Genomic DNA, 17,054 nt, shown 5'->3' with positions numbered 1-17,054 from the left:
AAAACCAGGAAAGGAGATAACATTTGAAATGTAAATACATAAAGTATCCAATAAAAGTAAATAAAATAAATTTAAAAATAAAAAATTAAAAACACATTAGTACAAACATAGATTTTATATATAAAGGAGGCTGAACAATTTTTATTTATTACCATCTAAAGTAAAAGTCATTTAAGCAGTAAAAATACACAAAAAGCTCATCTCCTGTTCATGATTCATGCTTTAATTTTCTTCCATCTGTATTTAATATAGTTTCTATCAATAACTTACATGGTCTTTATCTAACATTCTGCCACTCCAAGCTATAATCTCCTCCAACCAATACTATCTAATTTATTTCCATCCTTAGACACACTTCTGAAGAATTCCTCCAACTGTGCACTTGAGCTTCCAGTATGAGAATGCCAAGGACATATGTAAGGATGGCAGGACATTTTAATAGCCTTGTCCTGTCTTCTCACACTGGATGCCTCTTTCCTGTCAGCATCCTCTTCAGGGCACCCTGTACATCTGGGTTCCGGAGGCTGTAGATGAGTTGGTTTAACATAGGGCTGAGGATAGTATTGAGGATTCCAATGCCCTTGTCCTTGTCTGAGGCCGAGACAGAACCCAGACGCATGTAACTGAAGAAGCCAGTTCCATAAAAGATACAGACCACAGTAAGGTGGGAGCCACATGTGGAAAATGCCTTCTTCCTCCCCTCTGTGGAGTGGATCCGTAGTACTGCAGCTGCAACATGGGCATAGGACACTGAGATAAATATCATGGGGACTACTCCCATGAAAGTGGCTCCCACAAAAAGCAGCTGCCCATTGAGGTAGATGCTGGAGCAGGAGAGCTGGAAAAGAGGTGGAAGGTCACAGTAGAAGTGGTTGACCACATTAGGGCCACAGAAGTCCAGCACAGACACTGCCACTGTGTGAGTCAGAGCATTAATGAAGGAGACAGTACAGCAAATGTTCACCAGTGTGCCCTGCACTTCACGGCTCATGCGGGTGCTGTAGGTGAGGGGCTGACAGATGGCCAGGTATCGGTCATAAGCCATGGCTGTCAAGAGATGACAGTCCACACCTGCCAGAAGGTGGAAAAAAAAGAGCTGTGAAATGCAGGCACCATAGGGAACTCTGCACTCATGAGCCAGGAGACACACCAGCATTGGAGGAACAGTGACACTGATGCATCCGATGTCCAACAGAGATAGATTCCCCAAGAAGTAGTACATAGGAGTGTGGAGCTTGGGTTCCACAAAGATGGCGGCCAAAATGCTGAGGTTACCCCCAATTGTGACAATATAGGCAAAGAAGAAGACAACAAAAAGGATAGGTTGCAGTCTTACATTTCCTGTTAAGCCAAGAAGGATGAATTCCGTGACAGCTGTCCTGTTTCCCCAGGCACCTGGCTCCATAGGCCACTGCTATGAGCTGGAGGGCAAAAGAGGAAGAGATAGATCTTACAAATAGGGAAAGAAAGAGGCATGTGTGAACATGCAATCAGCATCTACATGGTGCTGGTATGGTATGTGCAGAACACCACCTGCCTATTAAAGTCAATACCTCCCTACTTTGCAGGTATCCTGCAGTTTTCTAAAGAGTCCTACTGACCAAATAATCAACCTTTTAGCTACTGGTCCAGAGAGAAAACCAGAAAATACTGGGAAAGGGGTTGATTGAGTGGCTATTTACCAACATGGTGTGCAAGTATTTCAATACTACCATACATTTTACATTTGTATCAGTTTATAGAAACTGACTAGCAACTCTCACTGGCTGGTAAGTACATGAGGTTCTACAAAGTACACCATACGGTTAATAGCAACATAAGATAAAAGAGTAATAAAAAAGTTTTCATGAACTCAAAAAGGCATAAAGAGATTGATAACGGAGAAGAGCAAGAAATGAGCCAAAGTACAGAAATACATGGAGGTGGAAGACTGGAGCTGCGGTTGACATTTTTTAAAGAATATTAACATTTAGATGTAGTGTATATAGCTGTTTTTATTTAATTTCATTAAATTCAATGAAGTAACTACTGTGCCTCTATATAATGAGGATACTGATGCTTACAAAGATTTTATAAACACTCTTAGGTCCTAATGTTCCCAAGAGCTAGCACAAACTAAGGACTGTCTAGCAGCAATCCCAAAATATTTACATTGTATTACTTTGACATGTGTTCTACTAGGCCTTTTGGGGTGACACTGTGTATAATAAAAAGAGGTATGACATTCTAAAACTATCAGTATTAGCATCCAAATAACTATTCTAAAAAGTCAGGGTCCCATCCATTTATCTTCATTAATAATTATTGGTCAAATATTAAGGAGTGTTTTGTGGTGGAATTAACAGATTGGGTGTGATTTGTGAAACACAGGTGAAAAGATGATCCCTTTGCAGAGCAACTAAAAAAATTGAGTTGATACTAAGTATTACAAGGACACATGATTACTGCGCACCTGCGTGAAGGAAGAGCAGGAGCTTTTCAAAGGCAAATGGGGAATTGAAATTCTGGGGGATATTTCACTGGATTCCACTCACCTCATATGACAATAAGTTCACAGTGGATGGACAGAAACAAGAAATCAAAGGCCCTTTTATTGTGATTATAGAAAGTAGTTCTGGAGAATTTTCTTTGACTCTGCTTCTGGACCCTTGCCTATGCTGGGCCAATCTCTCCCTGTAACTTAACTTCTACTTTTTCTGTCAAAAGTGCCCCCTCCACAGTTTAAAAAACATCCCTTGGGACTCAATCCTTAGCTGTTGCTCTATGCCTTCAAGGAAATTCTCCTTACACAGCCCAGTCTTCAGTTGAGTTTTCCCTCCTATGGCATCATAGGCAGTTAGCCTGATCATTCCGCGCTTGACCAGTAGCACAGTTGCAAAGGTCACAACTCCAGATAAAGAGTTTATCTTTATTAGGGTAATGGGTCATCATAGGACAGTGTGGCACTCCTGCACCTACACCAATCCCATCACCATCATTATGCCCTTTTCTACAAAAATCCATTGGCTATCTTTCAGAAAAGTGAAGCTCAAAAAACTTACAAGATCACACATAACAGATTTTGTTCTGAATAGACACTTTACTCTTTTTCCCCCAGCTCCTATTGACTCTCCAGGCCCCTGCCATACATACAGATACATATGTATATATGTATGAATTTTCCTTTCCCTCCCAATTACTCAGAGAGGAAAGGCTCATCATCACTGCCACTTCTAATTTATCATCATCTGAGACTTTTCCTACACATAGATAGTAAAAAAAACAAACAAACAAAAAGACTATCTGAAGTTCATGGATGTTCTCTCACATGTCCTTATTTGACAAGTAAAGAAAACAGATTGTTGGAGTGGTATGGAGGACTGTAAGGCACTTAACCTCGCTGTAGCACCTGGTGTGCTTCTGGTTCTTACAGAGAATTGAGTAACTACTAAGTTGACCCAAGGTTGTCAGTATTCAGAAAGCTTATAAAAAGCTGAGAGTATGCCTTGGTGTTCTCTTCATTTGGGAGCTAATCAGCACCCAAATAAGAGTAATATAATTCCCCAAGAATTTCAAAGGAGTCAGAGGAGAACAACCTCAGTCCACAAGGGTTTCTCTCCACCACCTAAACAAGTATTCTATTCATGACACCATCATCAACATATTGGAGACAGGAGAGTATGATCGTAATGCTTTGATAGCCTGCTGAGTCCAAGTAGATCCATGGTTGGAGCTCAGCCTGGATTTCAGATGATCACTGAGACCCAGCAATGATCTCATTTAATTTTCACATATTTCAGATATAATTCTGGGAAGTTGGCTTGTGTTTTATGTAAGCTTAATCAGACAGTTTATGAGTTTGCAAGAATGTGCAGTAATGGATCTAGCACTTCCCCAATATGGAGGATGCATCAGTGATTCCTTATGGCTCACAAGTGATGCCTTGTAATTAACACTCTCCACATACTACAGCCCTCAGCAATGTCTTATCTGGCTTCTGTCCCTAGAGTTTTGCCTTTTACTATGGCTTAAATCTCTCTCTCTCTCTCTCTCTCTCTCTCTCTCTCTCTCTCTCTCTCTCTCTCTCTCTCTCTCTCTCTCTCTCTCTCTCTCTCTCTCTCGGTGTGTGTGTACAGGTATTCTCCAGTACACACATGGAGATCTGAGGATGACTTCAAGTGTCAGTCCTTGCCTTTTATCTCATTTAAGTCAAGTCCTCTTGTTTACAGCTGCATACACTATGCTAGCTGGCCCATGAACTTCCAAACATTCTCCTGTCTCTGACTCCCTTCTTGTTATGGGAGCACTGGGATTACAGACAAGTACTACTGGACTCAGTAGCACTTAGGTGGTTTCTTGAGGATTTGATCTCAAATCATCATGTTTGTGTGGCAGACTCTTTAGTCACTGAATCTTTTTTCCAGACCCTATTCAGGTTCTTTTAATAAATTAATGATTTCAATAAGTATAATACTTTTGATATTTGTGGGAGATGGCTGTACAGTTGTCCACCTTATTTATGAGGAAAATATTTTAAAAGCCACTGTGTGTAGTCCAAATATATATATATATATATACATATATATATATATTAAACATATATAGATAAAGTGTTATCTGCCACTGTGTGTAGTCCAAACATATATAAATACAGCATGAATTCCCCATATACATCTATGAAATAGTTCAATTCATAAATGAGATTAACCATCATAACTAACAATAAAATAAAATAGTTACTGCAATATGCTACAAGAAAAGTTATTTAAAACTTAAGTGTTGGTTCCTTCTGTAACGTTTTGTGTAGTTTTTTCAGACCATGGTACATGAAAAGCAGAAAACAAATATGGATAAAGATACTAGTGTGCTAAAAATTTTTCTTCACTGAAAAGCTATTCTATTATATAGATATAGTAATTTGTTTATCTTTTTACCTATTTATGTAATGTATGGTTCTTTACCATTGATGAACATTTGGGTTATTTCTAGATCTTAGTCATTACAAATCAGCTCTAGTAAATATGTGTTTGCAATTCTTTATGTTGATATATGTCTTCAATCCTCCCTGGAAAATACCTTCAACTGTAATTACTGGAGTCCAGGCATAAATGTATTATTTAATATGATTAACTGTCAAGGCTTAAAAGATGACTCCATAGATAAAGCACTTACTGTGCAAGCATAAGAACCTGAATTTGAATCCTCAGCATCCCAATAAAAGCTAAAATGATATGGTAGCATGCCCGAATGTCAGTGTTCAGGAGGCTGAGACAGGATTCCCACAGCACACTGGCTAGCTATACTAGCCAAATCATGGAGTTCCAGTTTCAGTGAGAGATCCTGCCTCAATAAAATATAGGACAGTCAAGAAAGACACCTGACATTAACCATTAACTTCTGATATCCACATATGCACTCACACACGTGAGCACACATGTGTACATGAATGCCCAGCACACACTCACACACACACACACACACACACACACACACACACACCTCCAGTTTGTCGTACAAATTTGTGATGTAATTTTGAATTCCCACAAATAAAACAAAAAGAAAACAAAAACAAATCTTTCACAGCACCAGAAGATTCCAAGGGAAGGAGAGAACCAATGGTTTTACATAACCAAAATTCCTATGAACCACAATAATGATAAGGATGGTAAGATGTCCCTAATGATGCAATACTGGTATTCATATCTTGGCAGTAACCCACAGCTATCTAAAGCCTGGTCAACAGAAAGGAAATCTTTCCTAGTACTTGAGACCTACCCAATTACCCAAAGCTAATGAAGTCATCAGTCTTAGAGGAGAACCTATTGCCTGCCGCTTTACCAATCCAGAGTGGCTCCTAACTGCATTCTAAATCTTATCCTTACCCACAGATAAATGTAGCTTTCACACTTCGTTAAAGAAACTATCCTTCACAACAACTAATGCTTTCAACTAATACTTTCATGCTTGGAATTGTTGCTACTATATCCAGTAGTATTTGTGTATGGTTACTCCACTGAGTGTGCAGTTTCCATACTAGTCTCCAAGGGAGAAGTATATGCCTCTAATTACTGTTTTATTTCTGTATTCTTTACATAGAATAGTGCTGAACATCTGGGACACTAGTAAGCACTAGTCAGCTGGATGAATAAATGAAGTGAACAGATAAATAGATATATGTGCAGATGCGAGTAGGTATATGATAGATAAATATACATTGATAAATGATAGGAAATAGATGAAATAGATAGATAGATAGATAGATAGATAGATAGATAGATAGATAGATTTAAACCTTACATTTACTATTGCCATATAGTCCTGGCTTCCAGTGCTTAAATTTTCCTTAGATTCATTGAGTGTTTAATCCCTAGGTTTTATAATGAACATATAAATACTATTGTTGCATTTAAAGCATTTCATTATAATTTTCTTTATGGGTTTCTGTAGGGCAGGAACAGTAAGTAGACATTTTAAACAACCCAGTCAATCAGCGTTTTAGCAAGATCACCTGTTGAAAAGGGAAATGACAGAGTAGTAACAGGGATGAGAGCCAGTGCTCACATGTTGCACTAACTCTATTCCCCTTAGTAAACACTTCAGTGGCTGCTTTTGTTAATCAGCACACATATATCTATATATAGGAAATCAAGCATCTCTCTTACTACTGTTGCATTTTCATGGTCTTGTTCTTAGTCTGCGGGAAATCATTTCATTCTTAAGCACTTAACTGCAATCAACTACTGCTGGTGTTTGTCCAGTAGCACTCTGGCAAGCAGTCCTCTTATCTTCAGTAAAACTATTAAAAGTCCTCTTCACAATATTTCTGTCCAGCCAGGGCTACATGGTGATACCCTGTTTCAAAACAAGCAAGAATAAGATGAATAGAGCCAGCAAGATGACTCAATGGGTATAAATGCCTTTATTATACAAGCCTGGTATCTTGAGTTTGGTCACTGGGACCCAAATAAAGCTGAAAGGAAAAAATTAACTCCATAAGGCTTTCCTCTGGTTTTCTGTATGTGCAGATGGGAACAGAAAATAATAATAATAATAATAATAGTTTTAAACTCCTTTGTGCTGTCTGTGGCCTTTTTCAAAACTTCTCTAGAGAGCTGTACTCATCTGTGATCTTCACTTTCAGACTTCCTTTCCCTGGATCTTCCCTGTGTGTCTACCTCCTTCCCACAAGAACTCTTAAAGAGCACATGCTACCTGAGACATAGTTGACTTCATTGGAATGACAAGTGCCCATTTTCCATTAACATGAGACTCAATAGCCCCATTAAGAAGGTTCAAGCATTGCCAAGTTCATAAAAATAAAGATGAGCATCTTATATATTTTCATATAAAATATTTCTACTACTATTCTTAAAATATAACATTCAATTTTACTAATGATTAATTTCAATTAATGTAGAAATGGGTTATAATATTTGGCATTTAAACAAATAGAAATAACCAATAATTAGCAATACCAGCTTGTTCAATCATTTCTGAGTGTCAGTCTAGCCAAAGTTTTTGTTGGGTGTTTTTGTTTGTTTTTGGATGGAGGAAAGATTTATTCTAGCTTACAATTTTAGAGGTCTTCAGTCCATCATGGCGGGGAAGGCCAGGAGCAGTTTATATCTTGGTGGACAGGAAGTAGAGACAGTAAAATGGGAACAAGTCAGGGATGATATTACCTCAAGGATGCAGTGTAAATGATCTACACCTTCAAACTAGGCCCCACTTCAAAAGTTCCCAAATAGCACCACCATGTGGAGATCAAAGATCGCAATCCTGAGTCTGAGGGAAACAAAGCATTCAAATCACAGAATAATTTAAGATGGTTTCATAGCTCTGAGTTCACTTTAATCTCTTACCACATTCAGGATTTTTTAAAAAACTAACATTTAAGTGGGAGGAGTCCTTGGAGTCTTATATATAAAATCCAAAGAATGTTAAGTATACTGCACTCCTGTAATCTCAGCACTCTGGAGGCAAAGGCAGGGAAATCAGCACAAGTTTGCAGCAGTCTGAGATACATAGAAAGTCCTGGCCAACCAGGAATGTGTAGGGAGACCCATATTCAGGAAGCAATCCAAAAGTACTGGGATCTTGCAGGAAAAGACATAATCAAACAGTTTCTGTCTCTAGCAAATGTTTTTAAGTATTCTAAAGTTCATACACTTTGACCCAGGGCCTGGCTTCCTGGGTTTCCGTCTTCTTAGAGTTCATATCCTTTGACCCAGGAATCCTCATGATAGGCTTTTCTATTTAGCAATTGGAAGAGAGTGCACATATGAACACACAGGAAGCTACCCTGCATACCATGCAGCCCAGATTATTAGAACAATCATATTCAATGTAATCTCCTAATAGTACATAAATACATTCATTTCACCTCATCTACTGAAAGAAATACTATGCAGCCACAAAAAGGATGGCAATTATCTACATTTAATATCATGGAGAGAGAGTCACCCATATTATTGAGTTCACCTATGTTGGCAAAATTATAGAATTTTAGGCATTAAACAATTCTGTTCTTTACAAATGTGTATCATGGACAAAAGCATTTTTAATAATTATATATTAACTGTCCATTTGATTATCTGTAAATAGTGAGCCTAATGGTGCCCTCTATTATATTTTCTGTATTTTTTTTATTTCTCATATATTTGTGTGAGTGTGTATGTATATGAATGCATGCTTACATGTGTGTGGGTATATATGTGTATGCACCTGCATATGGTGGTTCAAAGCTGACATTTGCTGTCTTCGTCAATCACTTTCTATTTTCTTGCTTAGGTGGAGTCCCCCACTAAACTATAATCCTGTCTGAGCTTGCTCTAAGGATACCACCATGCCTTTGCCTTCTGAGAGCTTGGATTACAGATGGCTACAATATCTATTACTATACCCGTGGGTGCTGAGGATCTGAACTTCAGTTCTCACACTTATATGGAAAGCGATTTATCCTCTGAGCTATCTCCCTAGCACCTCTAACTTTTTAATTGGCACACACTTTGTTGTGTTGTAGAAGCAGCTGTCTAAAGCTTTCAGTTGAGGCAGCTTCCTCCTTAAGGTGACATGAAGGGAGCAGTCAGTTTCCTGTTCAAGGATAGGTACCAAAACTTTCTTTTCAGTTCATGAGATTTTCTAATTAATAGACTTTTATTTAGATAAAATGTGACAAACCTCTTTCTAATTAAAAGCCTATTGATAAATCCATATAGGCTCAAACAGCCTGAGTCTTTGGATCATTCAGTGAGCATCCTTCCACAATCATTTGTCCTTTGCTGTAGGTGGTCTAATGGGGAAACATTCTGCCTTATTTCTATGATTTTTCTAAACAATGCCTGTTCTTCATGAATTATGTTTTAAGATCTGTTGTCTTTTTATTTGTTTATCTCATAAATTGATATCTTGAAAACCCTCAATCTGCAACAGCTTCTTTGGACAAATCAGATTCAGCAAAGAAATAAAAATCTCTTAATTCAGTTTTAATTGTGGATATAGTTTTTATCACACTGACATTTCTTTTCTTACTCTTTATTATTTTCTATTTATTAACACCTCTTTACTTTAGGGTGTCCCTCCTCCTTGCAATAATCTATTACCACTAAGAAGCAATAGTTACATGTGTAGCTTGCCTCCAGGATAAAATCCTTGCTCGGACACTCACTAGCCCTGTGGCTTTGAGGAAGTTACTCAACCTCTCTGAAGTTAAGGTTTCTGATCTACAATATGTCAGCTGCACCCACCTTATATGATTAGGAGAATAATGGAAGTAGTGACACTAGTCACTTAGTACCTTGTATGTGGAGGTGATGATGCAAGTGATAGTTTTAGGGAACTCCCCTTCCTAACCAAGGATGTACCCCATTTTGTCATACACACACTTCACTTCTGTTAATCTCAATATCACTTAGAAGCAATGAGAGGAGCTCTGACATTGGTTAAGGCCAAAAGAAAAGAGTGTCATTAGTGGGCTACCTCCCTGTGAGCACCTTCCGTAGGGCACCCTGCACATCAGGATTTCTAAGGCTGTAGATAAGTGGGTTCAGCATGGGACTGATGACAGTGTTGAGGATGCCAATGCCTTTGTCCTTGTCTGAAGATTCCACTGACCCCAGACGCATGTAGCTGAAGACCCCTGTCCCATAGAAGATGCCTACCACAGTGAGGTGAGAGCTGCATGTAGAGAAGGCTTTCTTCCTGCCCTCAGCAGACCGGATACGAAGAACTGCAGCTGCCACATGGCCATATGACACAGTGATGAGGACCAAGGGGACCACACCCATGAAGGCTGCTGCTACAAAGAGCAGCTGCTCATTGAGTTGGATGCTGGAACAGGAAAGCTGAAAGAGCTGAGGGAGGTCACAGTAGAAGTGGTTGATTGTGTTTGGACCACAGAATTTAAGAGTAGATAAGGCAACAGTTTGGGTCAGTGCATTGCTAAAGGAAAACACACATGACAGGCACACTGAGGCCTTCTGAATCCTCCAACTCATATGGGTGTTGTAGGTGAGGGGGTGGCAGATAGCCAGATAACGATCATAGGCCATGACAGTCAGAAGGAAGCAGTCTGCCCCAGCCAGGAGATGGAAGAAGAAGAGCTGTGAGAGGCAGGCCCCATAGGGAATGTGTCTGTCATTGGATAGAAAATGTTTCAACATGGCAGGAACAGTGACACTAATGCATCCAACATCCAGCATAGACAAGTTCCCCAAGAAGAAATACATGGGAGTGTGGAGTTTGGGCTCTATAATGATAGCAGCCAGGATGCTGAAATTGCCACCAAGCGTAGCTACATAAGCAAGAAGGAAGATGACAAAGAGGATGGGTCGCAAAACTGGAGTCTCTGTGAGACCCAGTAGGACAAATGTGCTCACACAGGAATCGTTTCCCAAGGTTCCTAGATCCATGCCTCTCTTCCACCAGTGACAATTGAATGAACTTCAAAGGTGATACACAGACAGTGACATCTTGGTAACAAATATCAAGTATTGCAATGTCCAGGTGCATTCAGGATGTAGGAGAAAACACAAGGGGAGGAAAAGTTAAAGGCTGAAACACAATAGGAAAAGGTGTGATGTATCCAACAGTTACTGATACAAAGCAATGGCATCAATCAGACTCAGAGACACACAAACACTGACATAGCAAAGGGAAGGAATGTGATGATTGATAGTTAGAGGGAAAAAACATTTACCTGAGGTCAAAATTCTAGAAAAGAAACCACAGTCTTCAGATGGTGACCTAACCCAACATAGGTACAAAAGATCCTGGAGCATGAAAGAGAAGTTTCCAGAGAAGAGATAGCACGGTCCTCTTCCCCGACCCACATATCATACTACAGAAACCCCTAGTATCTTAGGAGGATTGGTTCCATATCTTGCCAGACACCAAAGAGGGCTCCTGAAATGACACTCACCCAGTGAAGGGGGCAGGCACTTCTTGGGCAGAGAGGAAGCCAAATACTCTCCACAGTTGGGAGTTTATTAAAGACAGAGAAACAAAGAGACAAGCAACTTCACTGACATCATCTTCCCAATGGGTTTGTTCTTCCCCCATTTTTTCCCTGTGGTGGAGTCTGAAATTAAAACATTCCAGGGGGAGCCAGGGCAGGATGAATAACTGCTTTCCCAAGACACAAGAATCTCCAGTGCTTTGAAAATGCTTTCGACTGTCTATGTGCTTCAGGAGTTTAAGAGTGTAGTCAAGTTCACACATTTATTTATAAGTGAGTTTATAAACTAGCACTCTTGTTACTACCATTTTACAACTGTTATGGCTCTCAGAAACTCTTTACAGCATGCATTGATTGACCATATTAATGGGGCTTGATGTGATATTCCCAGTGTGCACTGATCAAATTCTGTCATACTACACACACACACACACACACACACACACACACACACACACACACTTTCCAATCTCTAATAATCACTATTCAACCTTAAGAACATTTTTAACTTTTCTATATGAGATAAAGTGTATTTATCTCATTCAATGTCTTCCAATTTCATCCACATTTCTACAAATCACAGATTTTCCTTCCTTATGAAAAAAATGGTACTCCATTGTGTATTTGCACCATATTTTCAGGAGTCTTACAGTTTAAAAAGACACAGTGTTGGGCACAGAGTACAGATTTAGGGTACAGTTTAGATACCACACAATCCTGATGTCATGTGAATGTGTCCCAAATTCAGGCACTCAGTACTATGAAAGCAAAATAAGTTTGAAGGCATCTTCTGCTTCAGGACCACCCTACTTTTACTAACTTCTGAGCACTGCTTTCGTCATCAAACACAGTTCCTAACTGTACCTTGTTCATGAATAAAGCTTTTCAACTAGCTTAAAGATGCCATAGGCTAAGGAGGTGTTAGCAGAGGGTGAGGGTGGTTGGAAATTCCTGTTAGCATCTGTTCTTAGAGGAGGACCTTTAAGGAACCAACTAGAGCCCACCCACTTCTCTTCTTGGCATAACAATGACTTTGTATATGCCTTGAAAGATATTTCTCATATGCTGCTAATCAAGGACACTCCTTGCTTAAAGACCAATTAGAGATCTTTTCTTTCCCAACAAATAGCTGATAGGTCCCTGTGGCTGAGCTAGGTTTACCACCTCTCTGTGGCAATAACAACTTAAAAGCAATAAAAACATAAAAATCTGCACATGAACTTTTTTCCAATGTCTGTTTTTTATTAGATATTTTCGTGAATTATATTTCAAATGTTATTTCCTTTCCTAATTTCTCCTTGGGAAAAAACCCTCCCCCTTAGCCCTCTCCTCCCCCTGCTCACCAACCCACCCACTCCTGCTTCCCTGGCTCTGGCATTCCACTACACTGGGGCATAAAGCCTTCACAGGACCAAGGGCCTCTCCTCCCATTGATGACCGACTAGGCCATCCTCTGCTACATATGCAGCTGAAGCCATGAGTCCCACTATGTGTACTCTTTGGTTGATGGTTTAGTCCCTGGGAACTCTGGGGATACTGGTTAGTTCAAATTGTAGTTTCTCCTGTGGGCTACAAACCCCTTCAACACTTTGGATCCTTTCTCCAGCTCCTTCTTTATGGACTGTGTGCTTAGTCCAAGGGATGGCTGTGAGCATCCACTTCTGTATTTGCCAGACACTGGCAGAACCTCTCAGGAGGCAACTATATCAGGCTCCTCTCAGCAAGCACTTGTTGGCATCCACAATACTGTCTGGGTTTGGTGGTTGTATATGGAATGGATCCCCAGGTGGGGCAGTCTCTGGATGGTTGTTCCTTCAGCTTCTGCTCCATACTTTTTCTCTGTAACTCCTTCCATGGGTATTTTGTACCAAGTACTAAGAAAGATCAAAGTATCCACACTTTGGTCTTCCTTCTTCTTGAGTTTCATGTGTTTTGTGAATTGTATCTTGGGTATTCCGAGCTTCTGGGCTAATATCCACATATCAGTGAGTACATGTTATGTGTGTTGTGATTAGTTTACCTCACTCAGGATGATATCCTCCAGATCCATCCATTTGCCTAAGAATTTCATGAATTCACTGTTTTTAATAGCTGTGTAGTACTCCGTTGCGTAAGTGTACCACATTTTTTTGTATCCATTCTTCTATTGAGGGGCATCTGGGTTCTTTCCAGCTTCTTGCTATTATAAATAAGGCTGCTATGAACATAGTGGAGCTTGTGTCCCTATGTTGAACCACATTTTGCATATATGCCCAGGAGTATTATTGCTGGGTCCTCAGGTAGTACTATGTCTAATTTTCTGAGAAACTGCCAGACTGATTTAAAGAATGGTTGTACCAGCATACAGCCCTACCAGCAATGGAGGAGAGTTCTTCATTTCCCTCATCCTTGCCAGCATCTGCTGTCACCTGAGTTTTTTATCTGAGCCATTATCACTTGTATGAAGTAGAATTTCAGGGTTGTTTGATTTGCATTTCCCTGATGACTAAGGATGTTGAACAATTCTTTTGGAGCTTCTCAGCCATAAAAGATTCCTCCATTGAGAATTATTTGTTTAGCTCTGTATCCCATTTATAATAGGGTTATTCTTTGGAGTCTAACTTCTTGGAGTTCTTTGTATATAGGCTATTAGTCTTCTATTGGATGTAGTATCAGTAAAGTACCTTCTCCCAATCTGTAGGTTGCAGTTTTGTCTTGATGACAGTGTTCTTTGCCTTAGAAGCTTTTTAATTTTATGAGATCCCATTTGTCAATAGTTGATTTTAGAACCTGAGTCAGTGTTTAATTCAGGAAATTTTTGCTGTGCTGATGTGTTTGAGGATCTTTCCCACTTTCTCTTCTAATAGCTTCTGTGTTTCTGGTTTATGTGGAAGTCTTTGATCGATGTGGACTTGGGCTTTGTACAAGGAGATAAGAATGGGACAAATCTGCATTCTTCTACATGCCATCTGCCACTTGAGCCAGCACTATTTGTTGAATATGTCGTCTTTTTTTCCAGTGGATAGTTTTGGCTCCTTTGTCAAAGATCAGGTGACCATAGGTATGTGGGTTTAATACTGGGTCTTCAATTCTATTCCACTGATCTACCTGCCTGTCTGGGAATCAATACCATGTGGTTTTTATCACTATGTGGTAGAGCTTGAGGTCAGGAATGGTGATTTCCCCAGAAAGTCTTATTGTTAAGAATGGTTTACTCTAACCTGGGTTATTTGTTGTTCCAAGTGAAATTGAGAATTGCTCATTCTATCTCTGTAAAGAATAGAGTTGGAATTTTGCTGGAGATTGCATTGAATCTGTAAATTGCTTTTGGCAAGATGAACATTTTCACTATGTTAATCCTGCATCCATGATCACGGGAGATCTTTCCATCTTCTGAGGTATTCTTCAATTTCTTTCTTCAGAGGCTTGAAGTTCTTGTCATATAGATTTTTCACTTGATTAGAATCACACCAAGGTATTTAACATTATTTGTGACTATTGTGAAGGGTTTTATTGCCCTAATTTCTTTCTCAGCCTGTTTATACTTTGAATAGAGGAAGGCTACTACTAATTTGTTTAAGTTAATTTTATATCTAGCCACATTCCTGATGTTGTTTGTCAGGGTTAGGTGATCTCTGATGGAATTTATGGGGTCACTTAAGTATACTGTTCTATCATCTGCAAATAGTGATATTTTTGACATCTCCCTTTCCAATTTGTATCTCTATGACATCCTTTCATTTTGTAATTGCTCTAGCTAGAATTCCATTTCTCCTGCCACCACATTCCCTCCTACTTCTGTTTTACATTTGACTCCAGTCCACTCTCAGAGTACATTTTATTTCCCCATCTCATGGAGATCCATATTTGCTCACACAACACCCCTCTTTCCATAAACTCTCTGTATCTGTAAATTGTAGCTTGATTATAATTTACTTAAGAGATAATGTATGGGCCACAGAAGCAACAGAGCTCCTGAGACAAGGTCCTACTAGGGGCCTTCATCCTCAGCCAGGAGGTGGAGCTGTTCCTCAGTCCTCTGTGCACCTTCCCTGCCAGAGGAGAGCTTGCCTCCAGGGAGTGCTCTGACCCCAGGACTTAGGTGAGATCACCATTTTCTCTCCAGTGTCTCCCTAAGGCTGGGTCACACAGTAGAGTATGCCACAGAAACAACAGAGCTTCTGGGATAGGGTCCTACTCCCAGCCTACATCCTCAGCCAGGAGGTGGAGCTAATCCTAAGAGATCTGTGCACTAGTCTCCCAGGAGTGCTGACACAGGCTTACAGACTCACAGGAGGAGCAAGCTACAGCCAGAGACAGCTAGAATATCTAATACCAGAAATTACAAGACGGTGAAAGGCAATGTAATAATCTTATCAACAAAAACCAGGACTACTTGGCATCATCAGAACCCAATACTCTCAACACAGCAAGTCCTGAATACCCCAACACACGGAAAAGCAAGAAATGGATTTAAAATCATATCTCATGATGGTGGCAGAGGATTTTAAAAAGGACATTAACAACTCCCTTAAAGAAATACAGAAGAACAGAGCTAAACAGGTAGAAGTCCTTAAAGAGGAATCACAAGAATCCCTTTTAAAAATTACAGAAGAACACAGGTAAACAGGTAGAAGCCCTTAAAAAGGAAACACAAAAATCCCTTAAAGAATTACAGGAAAACACAATCAAAGAGGTGAAGGAATTGAACAAAACCATTCAGTATCTAAAAACAGAAGTAGAAATAATAAAGAAATCAAAAAGGGAGACAACTCTGGAGATAAAAAACCTAGGAAAGAAATCAGGAGCCATAGATGCAAGCATCACCAAACAAAATACAAGAGATAGAAAAGAGAATCTCAGGCGCAGAAGATTCCATAGAAACATGCACACAACAATCAAAGAATATAAAAAATGCAAAAAGATCATAACAAAAACATCCAGGAAATCCAGGACACAATGAGAAGACCAAACCTAAGGATAATAGTTATAGATGAGAAGGAAGACTTTCAACTTAAAGGGCCAGTAAATATCTTCAACAAAATTATACAAGAAACTTCCCTAACTTAAGGAAAGAGATGCCCATGAACATACAAGAAGCCTACAGAACTCCAAATAGACTGGACGAGAAAAGAAATCCCTCCCCACATATAATAATCAGAACAACAAATGGACTAAATAAGGATAGAATATTAAAAGCAGTAAGGGAAATAGTTCAAGTAACATATAAGGCAGACTTATCAGAATTACACCAGACTTCTCCACAGAGATTATGAAAGCCAGAAGATCCTGGGCAGATGTCATACAGACCCTAAGAGAAAACAAAAACCAATCTAGGCTACTACACCTAGCAAAACACGCAATTACCTTAGATGGAGAAAAACAAGGTATTCCACGACAAAACCAAATTCACACAATATCTTTCCATGAATCCAGCCCTTCAAAGGATAATAAAAGGAAAACTCCAACACAAGGAGAGAAATGACACCAAAAAAAAAAAAAAAAAAAAAACAAGAAAATAATTCTTCAACAAACCTAAAAGAAGATAGCCACAAGAACAAAATCTCAACTCCAAAAGCAAAAATAACAGGAAGCAACAATTACATTTCTTTAATATCTTTTAATTTCAATGGACTCAATT

The 17,054-nt window shown here is 39.3% G+C and overlaps 2 protein-coding genes across 2 annotated transcripts; both read right to left on the bottom strand.

Annotated features, from left to right (window-relative positions):
* Positions 1-457: 457 nt before the first annotated feature.
* On the bottom strand, positions 458-1,405 carry LOC110306084 (olfactory receptor 3A10). The gene has a single exon (XM_021178272.1). It carries the CDS (start codon positions 1,403-1,405, stop codon positions 458-460), a length of 948 nt encoding a protein of 315 aa, XP_021033931.1.
* Positions 1,406-9,953: 8,548 nt separating this feature from the next.
* Positions 9,954-10,889, bottom strand: LOC110306097 (putative olfactory receptor 3A4). Its single transcript, XM_021178282.2, has one exon. It carries the CDS (start codon positions 10,887-10,889, stop codon positions 9,954-9,956), a length of 936 nt encoding a protein of 311 aa, XP_021033941.1.
* Between the last annotated feature and the right edge of the window lie 6,165 nt (positions 10,890-17,054).

This window comes from Mus caroli, unplaced genomic scaffold (genome assembly GCF_978045245.1).
Source record: "Mus caroli unplaced genomic scaffold, Mus_caroli_1 scaffold_13, whole genome shotgun sequence".
NCBI classification, from domain to species: domain Eukaryota; kingdom Metazoa; phylum Chordata; class Mammalia; order Rodentia; family Muridae; genus Mus; species Mus caroli.
The sequence above is the reverse complement of the archived record's forward strand: the minus strand, read 5'-3'. Positions and strand labels throughout refer to the sequence as shown.